This window comes from Centruroides sculpturatus, unplaced genomic scaffold (genome assembly GCF_000671375.1).
Source record: "Centruroides sculpturatus isolate CEXI.00-Female unplaced genomic scaffold, Cexi_2.0 scaffold401, whole genome shotgun sequence".
NCBI classification, from domain to species: domain Eukaryota; kingdom Metazoa; phylum Arthropoda; class Arachnida; order Scorpiones; family Buthidae; genus Centruroides; species Centruroides sculpturatus.
In genome coordinates this window covers 92,623-108,216 of record NW_019384560.1, presented here as the reverse complement: position 1 = coordinate 108,216, position 15,594 = coordinate 92,623, and the positions used below count along the sequence as shown (strand labels likewise).

Sequence of the window (15,594 nt, the reverse complement as noted above, 5' to 3'; positions counted from 1 at the left end):
TGTAGGAAGTATGTCAGCAGCCACCATGAGCAAGATATATTTGTCTATAGAAAGATAACACTTTTACATCAAGCAGTGATATTTGTCTCAAAAACGACAAGATTTTCAAAATGTCCACACAATTTGATATACAGTAGAACCTCCATTATCCGGATTTTCGATTATCCGGATTGTCCAAAATAAACAAAAATTTTACGAAATTATTCTTTTAATCACTATATCAGTGTATTTCTATTAATAGGACTTCTCATACTGGTGTACAAGATTGCAGACTCACAGTTACACAGATTAAAATTGTTTTATTTTCAATTACCTGTAAATTATATACCAATATAAATTGTTTTATTTTCAATTACCCAGGTAATTGAAAATAAAACAATTTTAATCTGTGTAACTGTGAGTCTGCAATCTTGTACACCAGTATGATAAGTCCTATTAATAGAAATATACTGATATAGTGATTAAAAGAATAATTTTGATTAAATTAAGGACATAAATGCATATTAATTAAAAATTTTACGAATTTGCTGATTTGCACTTGGCGAATTACGACACTGTTTATGTACGTGATGGAATGCATAACGTCTTTTGTTTCAACAACGTCTCACCCGGCACAGTGGTCGTAAACTCAAATATATTTTAATAAATAAAAATATAACTTGACATACGTATTTATAAATAATTTATATTCAAATTACATCATTTCTATGACCAAGGGCGGCATAAGGCATGGACGACGTGGGCCACCGCCTATGCCTCGCATTTCGAAGGTTTATGCATTACTTAAAAGCCGCGAACGCGACGAAAAAATTTTACTCGTCATAAAACGATAAATAGTTTGTCAAATTTTTATTCATAAAAATGCAGTTTCGACTGCTTTTTATTTTATAAAATCCGTCTTCTTGCGCCACCAGAGGGCCTTTTAAACAATAGGTAGTCTGTTAGCGTTGGTCAGTAGTAGTCCAAATTTAATACGAACGTTTGTTTCTTGAAAATCTGATCACGATTTAAATACGGTATTTAATATTACCGATATGTCATCGAAAAGAAAACGTGTTGTATTATCATTAAAAGACAAATTAAAGTATTTTTTCGATTATCCGGATTTTTTCTTATCCGGACTACCTTCATCCCCAATTAGTCCGGATAATAGAGGTTCTACTGTATTATGTCTGATATTAAATATCTAAGATATAAAAAAATAAAGTAAAACAGATTGTATTGTATATTTTTGAAAAATACAACATTTTAACTATTTTTCTATTTTTAGAAATAATGGACAAGTTTTGGCAGTCAAACAAGAGTTGAAATTAACGAAACGAAGAGTGACTAGTCAACAGAAACAGATAAAGGAATTAAAAGCCCGATTTGAAGATTATGACAAAAAATTTCAAAACACTTCACGTAAACTTAGTGCTGTCCTGCAAGACCTCAGTCGTTGTAAAACGGAACTTCAGTATTGGCGCTCCAAGTCGCCTGCCAGCCTGTGTTCCTGTGGAAAGATCACTCCCATTTTGGAATTGAAAGATGGCAAAAACCCAGCAATTTTAGAAGGAGACGAAAATATTGGAGACGGGATTATTGACATTATAGATGAGTTCAAGCCGATTAATGCCCAGTTGGAAAACGTCTCTTCCGATAATGGTCCATTTGTGGTCGTTCCCGCTCGTCACAGTACGCCACTGGAATGTCTCCACATCAATCCAATCTTGACACCATTGTCACCAAGCAAATCTCTACTCTTCGAGAATTTTCCGACAGACGACGAAATATCTGCAGGGGAAGAAAGCTCAACAGAAAAACGTCGCCATAAAACTTGTAAGCGTAAATTAGAAATGGATAATTCTAGCAATGAAGGAATTTCAAAACACAAAATTCAAAATGTTTCTATATTAGATGATGATGAATGTTAGCAAACTAATTAAAATCTTCAGATTATATAATTCATACACAAAACAAGTGTTAAATTTTATGTTGATACATTTTTTTATTAATAATCATCACATTTACTCTGTGGAATACTGAAGGTGTGATAAATTTTCTTTCTTTCCATGATGATCATATAAAAAATTTTTCTAAAGTTACATTTTGGAATCACTCTTATAAACTGGATGATGGATTAAGATTCTGTAAATACTAAATGCACAAAAAAAAATCTGAATATTTCTGCATAGTGAGAATATTCTCATGAATTCATGTTAATTTAATTTCGGGACCAAAAAAGTGTGTTTTAAGAAAACACAAAAACTGACATTATTATAATATGAATTGGTAAATTAAGTTTTTCTGCCTCTGTTACCATTAGTATTTATGGTGGCAACATATTTATTCATTATATAAGATATAATTATGTGTGTATAATATGCTTCACAATTATGTTATAATCAAATTGTTTTAATAATCTAAACGCAAGGCATTTCGGAATAATTCGGTGAAATTTAAATTTCTTTGGGACTTCGCCGATTCAGTACCTGAAACTAAACGAATTTCTGCCAATTGAGCACGAGAAAGCAAATCGAGTACAAACCAGTCTGTTGCAATAGTTCGAAAACCGATCTCGTATTCTATTTCCTACGATTGAATCAAACTGGCAAAAATACGAGGCAGTGCCATCAGCGCTCAATTTATTACTGGTTGTAGAAAGTTTGCCACGTTAAATATTTAAAATTTTGTCTTCCTGTAATTAGATCACAATATAAATAGTCTCGTGAAAATAATTTTATCACATTGTTCCGAGTTTGTGATGTAAACATAAAATTGCATAGGTTATTTATTTATTCCTTTTCTGTAGTTATTTTATGTTAATAAAACTGTTTTATCAAAATGATTTCTCATTACTGTTTTAACATGGCAAATAATAATTAATTCTCTACAAAATTTTATTCTACATAATTGTTCTTGTTCAATTTATTAAATAATAATGTACATGTTTACACACAACTGCTTGGCAAACCAAAATTATGAAAAGGCAAATGTCGAGCTTTACAATGAATAAAATATTTTGTCTTTGATTATGCTTCTATTTTTACAGATTCTGTAAAAAATTCATGTTTCGGTATAATTTTGATTTTCTGTATCAGTAAGGATAATTTAAATGAAAATTACATTACTAAATATTTTTTGATTTTATTGAAAATTAAATACATTGGGCCTATATATTATTAATGATGAGAACTATGATTTGTAAATAAACTTTGACACAAATTACAACCTATAAAAATAGAGCACAATTTACGCAATTACGTTAATCAGTTTTTAATAAACAGTGAGAGTAATTATTTTTATCAATATCACTATTCCAATATAGATATTGCAGGATTTAAAACAAAAAGGGAATAAATAGTAACAGTTGGAGCAATAAAGTTATTTTTAACAGTTCAAAAAATGTATTATGTTAATTAAAAAATAATTTTTTTTAATCATGATTTAGTATTCTCTCTAACATTTTGCAATAAAATCTATACAATTTGGTTTTAACAACTAACAATATATTACAATATATTCACAATTTACTCTATACAGTTGATTAATTAAATAAAATTTTATATCTTAAGCACAATTATAATTTTTATAATAAAATTTGAATGGATCATATTCGTTATCAATGAAATATTTTTCTCATTTTCAAATATGGAAGTTCTTTACTAGAAAATTAAACGTAGGCAGTTATTTTACTACCTGCTGTGATGAAATCATTAACAAAATTTAAAAAAGAAACCTAATTCTAAATTTTCTTTAACATGGACAAATTAAGGACATCAGGAACTACTATGTCTTCTAACATGATACTAGAAGGATTAAATGGAAAACGGATAGGAAAGGCAAATTTTGTGTCCATTAGTAATGTTCCCTGATCAATAGCTGGATTGGGCCTGTGTTCTTGTTCCCTTAACTTATCTCTTCCTTGAAGACAAGCTTGCATTTTTCTAATAAATGATATTGGTACCCTTTCTTCAAACTCATCAGCAGGTGTATACAAATTTAAAATCTTGATAATCTTAAAATAAAACAGATTCTCTAATATATAATTACAGTACTTCATATTAATATAATAGAATTTTAGACAATAATTATAACTTAATTTTAATAAAAAACAATACCTGGGCAGTAGTTAGTCTATTACACATATCACATATACTCTGGGCATCATCATCTGTCTTGCGAGCCTGAAGAAGTTGAGAAGCCTGAATGATGGGCTGTAAAATGTCTGTCACTTCAGTTTGATTCATTTGCTGATCTCGACACCACTGTTCTAAATGGCTCAGATTATACCTAGTTATTAAATAAGAATACAAAATTGTATTTACAAATTATCTTATTTATATTTAAATTAAATTAATAACCAATGTAAATTGTTATTTTGATAACTGCATATCAATGACTTACAACTACCAATTAATTTTAGTTAAAATTCTAGTATATTTTCCCTCAAATTTGTTGAAAATAATTAATTATAACTGAATGGAATAAATTCTACAAAGAATTCCAAGGATAAACCCATCAATAGTGGAGTTGAAATTGTTTTTCTTCATATGATTCACAGTTCTGATAAATCTTTGGAAGTAATGGAAAGTTGAACAATTAAAAAATTTGGCAGAGTCAAACTCTTACTTTATTAAACACACAGTCTCATAAAATTAAAGTTTGTTTCATTGAAAAAGACTATATCACTGCTGCTTTTATTCATAATGCTTTTCTACATATTCTTTCCAAAAAAATACTTATGTCAAACAATATTTAATAATAGCAAGAAATAAAATCACAGTAATATTTTCAAAAGAGCAAACTTTTTGCTTCAGAAATTAATTTATAGGATTTAATGTCAAATTATTATTATAAACAATTTTATATTTCATATATAATAATAAATTTGAATAATTTTTAATTGACAATTATAAAATATAAATAAAAATAAGATTTTTATATTATGTATAAAAACAAAATTTTATTTTTTTTATTAAAAAAGAGAATCTTCAGTTGCATTATTTAAAATACTGTATATAATATCAAATATATATAATCAATCAATACTGTACAAATTTAAAATCTTATGCAATATAAATAAAAGCTATATTATTTGCATTGTAGTTGATAATTTGCTTGTAATTTATGAAGATTACATTGGTTGATCAGTTAATGAACAGTTCGGACTAGGGTTTCTCATTTCCCGATATTTTGCTTGTCCCGGGATCCCGGGATAAAAGTGAACTGTTTCCCGGGATCCCGGGATAGAATTAATTATTTTTAAGGTATACAAAATATCTTGAAATCAAATGATATAATTATTTTCCATTTTTTAAAGTAATTTTAAAGTTTTGTAACCTCCAAAATCATATTAATAATGCTGTGTTAGGTCTATAGGCCTATAATAAAAATTACCTTTAAATAACGTAGAAATTTTCACAAATAGAAAAAAATTAATTAAAGTTTGCTGGAAACTGCATACAACAACAACAAAAAAAATGTTTTGAATTGAGTTAAAAATTAAAAAAATGAACTTCTAATTTAGAAGGTAATTTTCGTTTTTTAAATAAAATATAATACAAAATATTGCAAACTTTTATAAGATTTTAAAAAGCAAAGATGGTCAATACTCCGATAACTCACTCTAATTCTTATTTTAGTAATGAAAAGTCTTGCCACCGAGAATGCCCTTTCCGATTCAATTGATGTGATTGGAATAGTGTTTAATGCATTTAAGAGAAGACAGATATTATGTGTTTTTTCACCTGTAGCCTGGAAGCTTTCGAGTTCGTTTTCGAGATTGTAGTACTTCTTTCGCTCTCTAGTATTCTTGATTTGTCTACCTTGGCTGCTTTAATAGCGGCATCAAGCTTAGAGCTCGATAATTCGGCAATTCATTTGGCTTTAATAATCAGGTTTATGAAGAAAAACTTCATACTTGCAGACTTTGTACTCGTTTGTATCCTTGCCCAATTTGCACAATCTGGCGTCAGGCATTTATTGAAGCTACTGGGCATGGTTAAAACTCAAGACAGCGTAAGCACAATTATTCCAGATATTACAGGTTCCGACAAGTAAAGAATTTTTATAGTCATGCCACAAATAAGCTATATATTGATTATTGACCATTTGTGACATGCTATAACGAGCAAAAATTTAAAAAAACTAATAGGTAGGTTTAAAATTAATAAATACAAATGTATTCTGGCAGTGAATGAGTTAATTATGCTTTCTATTTGCAAAACTCCTCAACCTTAACAAAAAAATAAGAAAAAAAGTGAATTTTTAAGAAATTTGCGGGATTTCCCAGGATAAGAAAAATTTCCCGGGATATTTCCCGGGTTAAAAAAACAACCGGGATCCCGGAATCCCGTTTCAGAAACCCTAGTTCGGACTATGAACACTTGTGAAAGATTTTTATATTTGGACAACAAACATCTCACAGAACACACACAAGCAGCAGCAATGTAAAATAATGAATACAGATTGGTCTTCCCTTGTCTTCAGGCAACAATTCAAAACTTTTTGGAGTGTGGGAGATGTTGACATCAACACTCAACCTAATATATACTGATCAGATAGTATTCCTCTGAACTTTGAAACTCTCCCTTGTAATTCCAGCCTTTTATTCTTCTGACAAAGAATTTTTTTTATAGTATTCTCGAGACTGTCAGAGTGAACACTCATTAAGTTTTGCATCGGTTTTTATTTTCAAAAGGTGAGAGTATAATAGCAAAGGTAGAGAGAGAGAGTGGGCAGAAGATGTCTGATGCTGCTGGGCAGTATGGCTTGAACAGGTCTACAGTAGGCTGCAGTTATATGCAATATTATCTAAGAAAGATACAGTATCAAGAAGACTCAAGCAGCTAAAAGAGTAACAAAAATTATATCTAAGAAATAAAGAACATTGAAGAGCTCATAATGGAACCTGAAACTGATCGGATGACAGAAGAATGCCAAGAACTCTTGAATGAATAACACCAAGAAACTCGGCAAGATATGTTTTCTTCTGAAAAAAGAGGATTAATGCCGATATCTGTTATTAAACATCTTTTGAAGAAGTGGGAGGATGTCAGAACAACAGTCTTAAAATGGCATCCAAACCAGGTTGAGGTTAATGGGCTTAGGGATCTCTACAATGACAATGCTATTAATAACTTCCAAAAAATCCTGAAGAAGAGAGAAGCAATTGACATTGGACAGATTCTTTAATGCCCCACAAACAGAAAAAACATGACTGATAAAAATGCAAGACTGTGTATATATGTATTTTTATTATTACATATAAATAAATGTAGTAAGAAAATATATAATTTTTTATTTTTGGGGTCTCCAGAATGGATTAATCAAATTCCCATAAAAATCTATAGTAAATTGGTAATTAGTTAATGAACAATTCAAATAGCAAACACAGTCTTAAAACATTATGTTTGCTAACCAATCACCCACTGTATCTTAAAGTGTTCAGTGATGTGTTTACATTGTTATTAAAATTCACAAACTTCTAGACATTTTTTTTTATTATGTTATTATTTTCTTTGATATATTATAATTGAAATTTAATGTAAAAAAAACAGGATGCATATTTTTTACCATCTACTTAAAAATGATACCTTATGAATGATGCAAAAGAGTTAATTGATTTGGCAAAATGAGTGGCTCAATTAAATAACACGTGAAAATTCATTAATATATAACTTAGAAATGTACAATACATTTCATTAATTTACACTAATGTCCATAATCTAAAAATTAGTGTATGTGGTGGTAATGGCTCATTGAACTGCAAGAAACATACTTCAAGAGGTTGAACATAACATAAGAAGATGAAATTAAGTGAGAAAAGAAGTTTGTATTCATCTAACCCATTGGAAAAAAGGGAAAACGAAATGGACATGGACTGTCCTGTATGACACTGCTTGTGCCATGATGTCACACTGTGGTCCTGTGAAGCTTAATTGCGTGTATGGTTGCTGTAAATGGTACTATATGCTACATAGCAGTTTGGCATACTGTTTATAATGTCACAAGCAGTTTCTGGAATGAATCCAACTCTTGCACAAGTACTCTAGAGCTCTGCAGTAGTCTGTGGTAAAGGATGATGTGTTGCAATTCTGTGACTAAGGGCATCCCATATATGTCTATGGGGTTTAAGTCTGGTGAATAGGGTGGCCAGTCCAGACACCTTATGTTCTCAATTTCCAGATATTCCTAAACCAAGCCAGACCTGTGGGGGGAAGCATTATCATTCATCAAAATGAACCCAGGACCAAGTGCATCTCTAAAAAGCTGCACATACTGCTGCAGGATGATATCCCTATAAATCTGGCCTGTTACAGTACACATTTGAACACATGCAGTGGCATACAAGGCCCTAACAATACCACCCCAAACAAAGGCTCCACCTCAAGAACAATTACATTTAACAGTGTGGGCAGATTTATAATCGTCTGAGGATCACCAGATGTACACTCATCAACTATTAGTTTCTATATTGTAATGGGACTCATTAATAAAGCACATCATTTCAGGTCCATGCAAGGTGTTCAGTACACTCTGTTCTGCAGATCAACATGTGCTGTGCAGTTAAAGAAATGACTACTGCAGGCTGCCTGGCATATAGGCTGATGTCCTGTAGCTGTCTGTAAATTGTTTGTCTTGACACAGTGATACCTGATGCTGCTGAGAGATCTGTAAGCAGTTTGCTTGCTGTGCTGGTGGGGTGGCATACGGCATTTATGACTACATATCAGTTGTGACATGATCTTTACTGTATTGCCTTCAAACACCTTGGTCACATTGGAATCATTGCCAAAGCCTACAGATAATGCATTCAGTTCCTGTGGCATTTGTCTCTGAGTTTGGCCAGCCAGCCTCTAATCTCCCAATAATCCTACCATGCATAATGTCATCAACATGTCTTCTTTAAGTCATAATTACTGCCTATAAGTAGTCTTTTGCAATTTAAAGGTGATAACATCGTTTGTGTATACAATGCAATAACAAGATCTTACAATGCCAATTGCCCGAACTGATGGAAAATACTTTTACACCATTCCCTTATCAGTAAATTTAAACACACCTACATCACTCCCTTCAGAAGTTGCCTGAAAGCATTTCTACTTGCATTTTGTTTCTTTACAGCAGTGGCTAATATGTATACTTGTGAATTCCTGAAATTATGGCCATAAGTGTATATGCAACAATTTATAATAATTTTGCTGTAATCAAATCCTTATTTTATCATCTACAGTATTTATAAGAAGAACAAAGATTTTGCTTTCTACAAATTATATGATTATTATTATTTTCACTTGAATAATAAAAAAATGTATCATTAGTAAAATTGCATTATTTTAATAAATGTATTTTATTATTTACAACTATTATTGAATTAGATATATAAATGCATTAGATTATTAACTCAATCTTTATGTCTTTTGCCAGACTGTGGAAGTAATTTCATTAATAATGTGTGATGATGGAAAATTTCTATTCTTAATATGTGATAAATTTTCCTGGCTGAGTTGTAGTAGCTAATATGAAATTCTAACTATGAAAACTTTTGTTTAAAATAGACAGGGGCAAATTCTGACCAAAATTTTTGGGCATGCTGAAACTTATAATAAGAATAATAGGCCTATCTCTAGCACTAAACAATAGGCAGAAATGTTATTTAGTGTGAATAAAAAAGTATGGAATTTTATAAAGCCCATTATATCTACACATGAAATATTATAATGAAAAAGTACTAAAAATTTATGATAATAAAATTGATAATTCAATTTTTGTGGCCCTTGACACTGGAGGCCCAGAGCTTAAGTCCTATTAGTCCCTATGTAGCAATACATGTATGCTGACTGCGTACTGCAAGCTTTCGATACAATCTGGCTGTGTTAAATGCTTCAAATTACATCATGTGCATGCACTTGTTTGCTGCAGCAAATCTCCACATGAGCAAGCGATCGAGTTCCTGCAAGCATCGCACTGACTTAAAATGGCTAGCCACTAATGTAAAAGCACACACAAATGATAAAAAAGTTTACATGTTAGAATAAATTATTATTGTCATATTTGTTCTCATATGACAGTCAAAACTTTCTCTTAAGCATGCCGCACATGCTAAGCAAGCCCAAAGAATTCACCCCTGAAAATAGAGAATGCTTTCTGAAGACAGAAAACGCCAAAAACATTTCAATTCTTTAATATACCAGAAGTTCTATAATTAATAGATCATTAACTGTTATACAGTGTTAAGTAACTGTTAAAGAATAGAAAAGATGGAAAATAAATATTACTTATCAAACTGTTATAGTTTTTCATTCCTACTCACCTGATTTGCATCCCTTTAGACCAGTGACACATATCCTTTCTCAACAGTAAATTATTCAGAGATCCCGCACATATAAAATAGAATAACTAAAAAGATTTTAAAAATAAATACTCATTAAATATTTAATAATTAAAATATCAACTTTATTGAGTAAGTTTTTAAAAACAGTTTATTTGAATAAGTTTTATTAAATAAAACTTATTCAAATAGACTAATTACCTGTTTAAAAACTTGAAAAATCAATTCTTGATCAACAGCATGAATTGACAGAATTCGAAAAAATGTTGTAAGCTAGAAAATACAATTAAAAAATTTCAATAAATATATGTAAATAAAGATATACTTTTATTTCAATAATGAATAGATAATTTTAATCTCTATTTTTATCATTGGATTTACACTGCGGAAAATTTATATATGTAGGCAATAGATAACATATGTAAGTGATCTATCATAACATACACATTGGTTATCATACGTAAACTATATTATATTTTATTTTAGATTGAAGTACTCTAGGCTTAAGATATCAGCATAAAAATATTTTTATATACTTGTATTAATATACTTATGGGGAGGGTTTATTTCAGTTTGTCAAGGATGGTAAAATTTTCCACTCTACCACTGTGTAACATTTCTGTTTTTTCAGTCAATGGTTTTAGCAATTTAAGCAAATAGTTTTGGCTGTACCTGGGCCCATTATCTGATATAATATGATTGGATGGAGACTTTTGGAAAGACAAGACAACCATATTACTTATGTACAAGCAGAAAATATTAATACACACACATACACACAAAAAAAAAATACACGTACAATACACAATGTGGTATTTGACAAAAACAAATAGTAATAACTGAATACTTGTGTTAAATTTCTCTCCTGTCATTACCTATGTGTGTAGCAATGATTTGTGTTATATAACCTTTGTATTATTTTTTATAATAAATAAACGGCCTGACGTGACGTCTTTTATCAAGCCCGCCACTTTTTGGTTCGGTATGACTTTGAAACAGATCAAAGTAGTCGTGTATGATTTTTAAAGTTACTTGTAAGGTATCCTACTCACTATCTGTGAACACATAACTTGCAACAGTGATATATTTAACAACTTGCATAAAATCATTTGATTATTGTTAAGTACAATACAATTTTAAATTTCAGAAAAAGTTTAAAAGAAAACCACAATAATACAGTTGACTCCCTTATAATGCGGATTCGTATATCGCGGCAAAAAATTGTGACTGTATTCGTATAAAGATGCTAAAAGAGACTCATAAAATGTGGTAAAACGTCATCACCGACTCGTGTTGCAACAGGATTGGTCGAATCTGGACCAATAGTGGACGAGCTGCCGAACTACTTACACGCTACAGAGAGTTTAGGCAGGTAAGTTGAGTTTAATATCGTCTGTACAGTATATAAATTAGGTACTGTAATTTTATACATTTCTTGTGAAAAAACATTTCTTATTCAACGGCCATAAAAATTATTTCTATTAATGATGTCTCCAAAGGTCAGTGAATTTTTCGCAGAAAAATAACTTATCAGAAAACACGCCCACCATTCGGTGTGCTGCTCCACGATGAAAACAAGCTTAAGCATTGAACAGTTCACACTTGGTAAGTAATCCTACAATTTTTTGTTTATAGCATAGTTTATACGGATTATTCCCAAAAAATTATACATGTTTTGGAAATGTTGAGTCAAATTAGTCTAGAATCAATTAATTTTATGGAAGAAAACCTTTCAAACAGCTGTAGTCCGTAAACTGCACATGTGCCGGCTGTGATTGGCTCATGTATTTAAGGATTCCTACAACGTGAAATTCTTATAAAGTGGAACGTATCTACCGCGTTATAGGGGGGTTGACTGTAATTAACTATTTTCAATCTCTAATATTTGCAGTATATTACAACTAATAATATTACTGAATATTAAACATTAAATACTGATAGTCCTTCATTATATCACATTTGAGGAACAGTAGACAATAAGATTCTTTGAATAGCTAGAAAATTTTCTGAAATTAAAACTTATTTGATATTTTGTGGCTTGCTTATAAATGGCTTTACTGTGTCTATAAAAAGTGAAATGAGAAAATCTTATTATTAAACAACTTTTTGCCCGACTATATATATATTATACTATTATATTGTATTTGAATTTTTGGGCTTATCACACACGATACAATATTCAATTTAGTACATACAATTTAGACACTAAATTATTTAAATTGTATATACTATTGTAAATTAGTATAATAGTGTCTCATGATGTATGATAAACCTGTAAATTAATATATAATCATATATATATATATTTTATATATATTGAATCTAAAAGAAAATGTTATTAAACATAATTCTAAAACTAATATTTACTTTGAAAATTAACAAGAATACTTTGTAAAAATAACTGAATATAATTTACCTCTCTTATTAAAATATCTAAGGCTCTTTGAGGATCAATTGGGGAGTCTAATTCTCTTGCAACACTTGATGATCTACTTCTCATTCCAGATGGACGATTACCAGATATACCAGGAATTGCTTCATGTTCTAGAACTGCTGCAACTAAAATAATATTTTCATATTATTATTATTTATTATTGCTGTTGGTAGATTGTATCCTACTTGATTGACACCAGTGTTTAATCTAGGCCAGACCATGGTTGAAACATTGAAACATAACTAATAAAAAACTGTTACTTTATATGCTTTTAACTTAGTAATAAATCTGACTGTGTGACATGTGTTTAATGTTGCTTTCTACAGTGATGTCTTTGCTGTTATTAAGATCTAATATGCTAGACTTCTGTGTAATGTATGTAATATAATTCCTTTGTAAGAGTGAACTATAAGAATTAGCCATTCTCCATATGTACTTTAAGGTTGAGTTCTGAATATTTATCAATTTTTTTCAGTATATATATATATTTTGTATGTTGTGTGGATATGTCTATGCTCTGTGTAATTTTGTCTTCTTTTGTCTGATTATGGCTGAGACATAGTATATTTTGTATGTTGTTCTCTAAGACTGATTATGATGCATATTTGTAGTATGGTAGTGTATCTAACAATTTGTTTTTCAGTTTTTCATGCATTATTATTTAATTATATAAGTAGTTTGTATATGATAAAGCTTACAATCTGATAAGTCTTTCAGATGTGATTTCTGTCTTTTTTTTTTGGTGTTATGATTGCCATACAATGACTTTGTCTTGTATGGCAATCATAAACCTTCTTCTCTCTAGAGATGTATGTAAATCCAACTTTTTGCCATCGGTAGAAAAAGGTTATGGATTATGAAATACCATTTATACAAAATGCAAGAGGCAAAGAAAAAATATATAGGTAGCACACATTGAATCTTAGAAAAAGTTTTAAGAAACACATGACAGGCATACATAAAAATATAAAAACAACAACTACTTTGATTGCACATTAAATAAAAATGTAGAAGTTAAACAAATAATAGTGTTTTTAGTTGGAATATAATACCATCAGATTTTAATCAGGTTATCATTTGTTTATTATTATATGTCAGACTCAGTTTATATGTAATTACATAAAATTTAAATGAAAAGAATCAAGAATAGTCATACCAATAACAAGAACACTTCTGCTAAGAACAACTGAAAAAATATGTAGAGCTACTATATTAATGGTAGTAGTTAATCAAAAATATGAAGAATCAACTTTAAATCTATGGATGCAATAAAAATATTTTAGGTGGAAGATTTCTTTTAATATATTGTAAGGAATCAAGTCTGGTTATTATCTTTTATTTTCCGTGTTTTATTGTTATTGTTTTGGAAACTTTTTATTTTGTTTAAAAGACAAAAACTCCTCACCTTTCCTGCACAAAATTTAAAGTAATGGTAAAACCTTGCTGTTAACATGGTTGATACTCACATTGCCAATCTCAAAATGACATCTTTGATTAAGCAATCTCCAAGTGGAGTTAAAGAACTGTCTTTTAATCCCTCTGTTACTGATTTTTAAAAAAATCAAAAACTCTTTTCTGAAAAAATTGGTATGACTATTATAAAAGACATTACAAACAAAAAGAATTATTATTATTATTAGTATGTACATATATAAATGAGATAGAGTGACACATTCAGTTGTGATTAGTGATTGTAATTGCTGGATCCCTCATCCAGCAATCCAGCTGGATCCAGCGCTGTGGATCCGCAAATACTCAATTAACTTTCTAAAAAATGATGCAAAAGTCTACGTTGTCAGCATTGCCGCTTTGCTATGTGAGCTATCACTCAGCAGTGAGAGCGACGTTGCTGTTCAGTGCAGCACGTGCTACACCCCCTCTACACCGCACCGCCCACCCTTTTACCTCTGCTGATCTAATTGTCAGTTGACTTTCCGCTCTCGCTAAATAAAGTGTCTTTGCGCTAAATAAAATAAGTAACTCCTTTCCTAGTCCTGGTGCATAATTCTAATTTATGATCGGTTATGACGTCAATGAATCACATGATGGAATGATCACAGTTTAAGCCTATGGGGAGCTGCAGCCTTGCGGCTTGTCCATGAAAGCTAACCTATCCCTCCAGGAGATGACCGTCACTAGCTAATGGAAAACCTTTTATTTCAGCTCAATCGATAATTTACTGGAGACAAAAAATAAGAAAGTTTTCATACTTTATTCCAGCGATCACACGATGATAGGGAGTCACATCACTCTCTCCACTAAGCCTATCATGTGTTTAACAGGCAGTCTGGCAGATATTGATGCCGACATGCTCACTATCGCTCGCAGTCAGCTAGTACTACGTCTTTAATAAATGGGTAGCCCATCAAAATATAAACACCATTGTTGCCACTGACGGATCAAAAACCACCAACACCATGACTGCGGCTTTCATTGACTCAAAGAACAACATCATGGCCCACTTCTCTCTCCACCCTGAGGCCTACCTACACTTGACAACAGAATACAACTTTAAAAAAAATCACCAACCAAAGATGATATGTTTTTGCAAAAATATGTAAAAGAAGCAAAGGAGAAAGAATTGAGTTTGATTCTTGACTGCCGCACTAAGTGGAACAGTCTCCTCAGCATGCTGGAACATTTCTACAGTGTAAAAGTTTGCATCGATAAAGCTTTAATAGACACTAAATTCTCTGCTGACGAGTGGTCACTGATCAATGAGTTGATCACCAGTCTTCAATCAGCTAACTACTAGACTACTACTAATTACTTACTCACTACTTTACTAACACTTGTGATGTTTCGTTTGAGGGCAATATATTATTGCAGACAAAAAACATATAAA

The 15,594-nt window shown here is 30.8% G+C and overlaps 2 protein-coding genes across 4 annotated transcripts in view; one reads left to right on the top strand and one right to left on the bottom strand.

Moving 5' to 3' along the window:
• LOC111623951 (F-box only protein 28-like) overlaps positions 1-2,824 on the top strand; it is a 39,161-nt gene extending 36,337 nt beyond the window's left edge. For 2 of the 3 annotated variants that reach the window (XM_023366691.1, XM_023366692.1), the window contains exon 6: positions 1,271-2,196. In XM_023366691.1, coding sequence (XP_023222459.1) covers positions 1,271-1,913 — 643 coding nt within the window. In that variant the 3' untranslated portion in view covers positions 1,914-2,196. Of the gene's footprint in view, positions 1-1,270 lie in introns of all 3 variants that reach the window. The other variant, XM_023366693.1, reaches the window with a different exon arrangement.
• A 53-nt stretch (positions 2,825-2,877) lies between these two features.
• Positions 2,878-15,594, bottom strand: part of LOC111623950 (unconventional myosin-Va-like) — a gene marked incomplete at its 5' end in the record, with an annotated part of 101,017 nt that continues 88,300 nt past the window's right edge. Inside the window, 5 exons of the mRNA XM_023366690.1 lie at positions 2,878-3,997; positions 4,101-4,272; positions 10,298-10,383; positions 10,517-10,588; positions 12,732-12,874. Of these exons, the coding sequence (XP_023222458.1) occupies positions 3,725-3,997; positions 4,101-4,272; positions 10,298-10,383; positions 10,517-10,588; positions 12,732-12,874 (746 nt within the window). The remainder of the gene's footprint in view (positions 3,998-4,100; positions 4,273-10,297; positions 10,384-10,516; positions 10,589-12,731; positions 12,875-15,594) is intronic.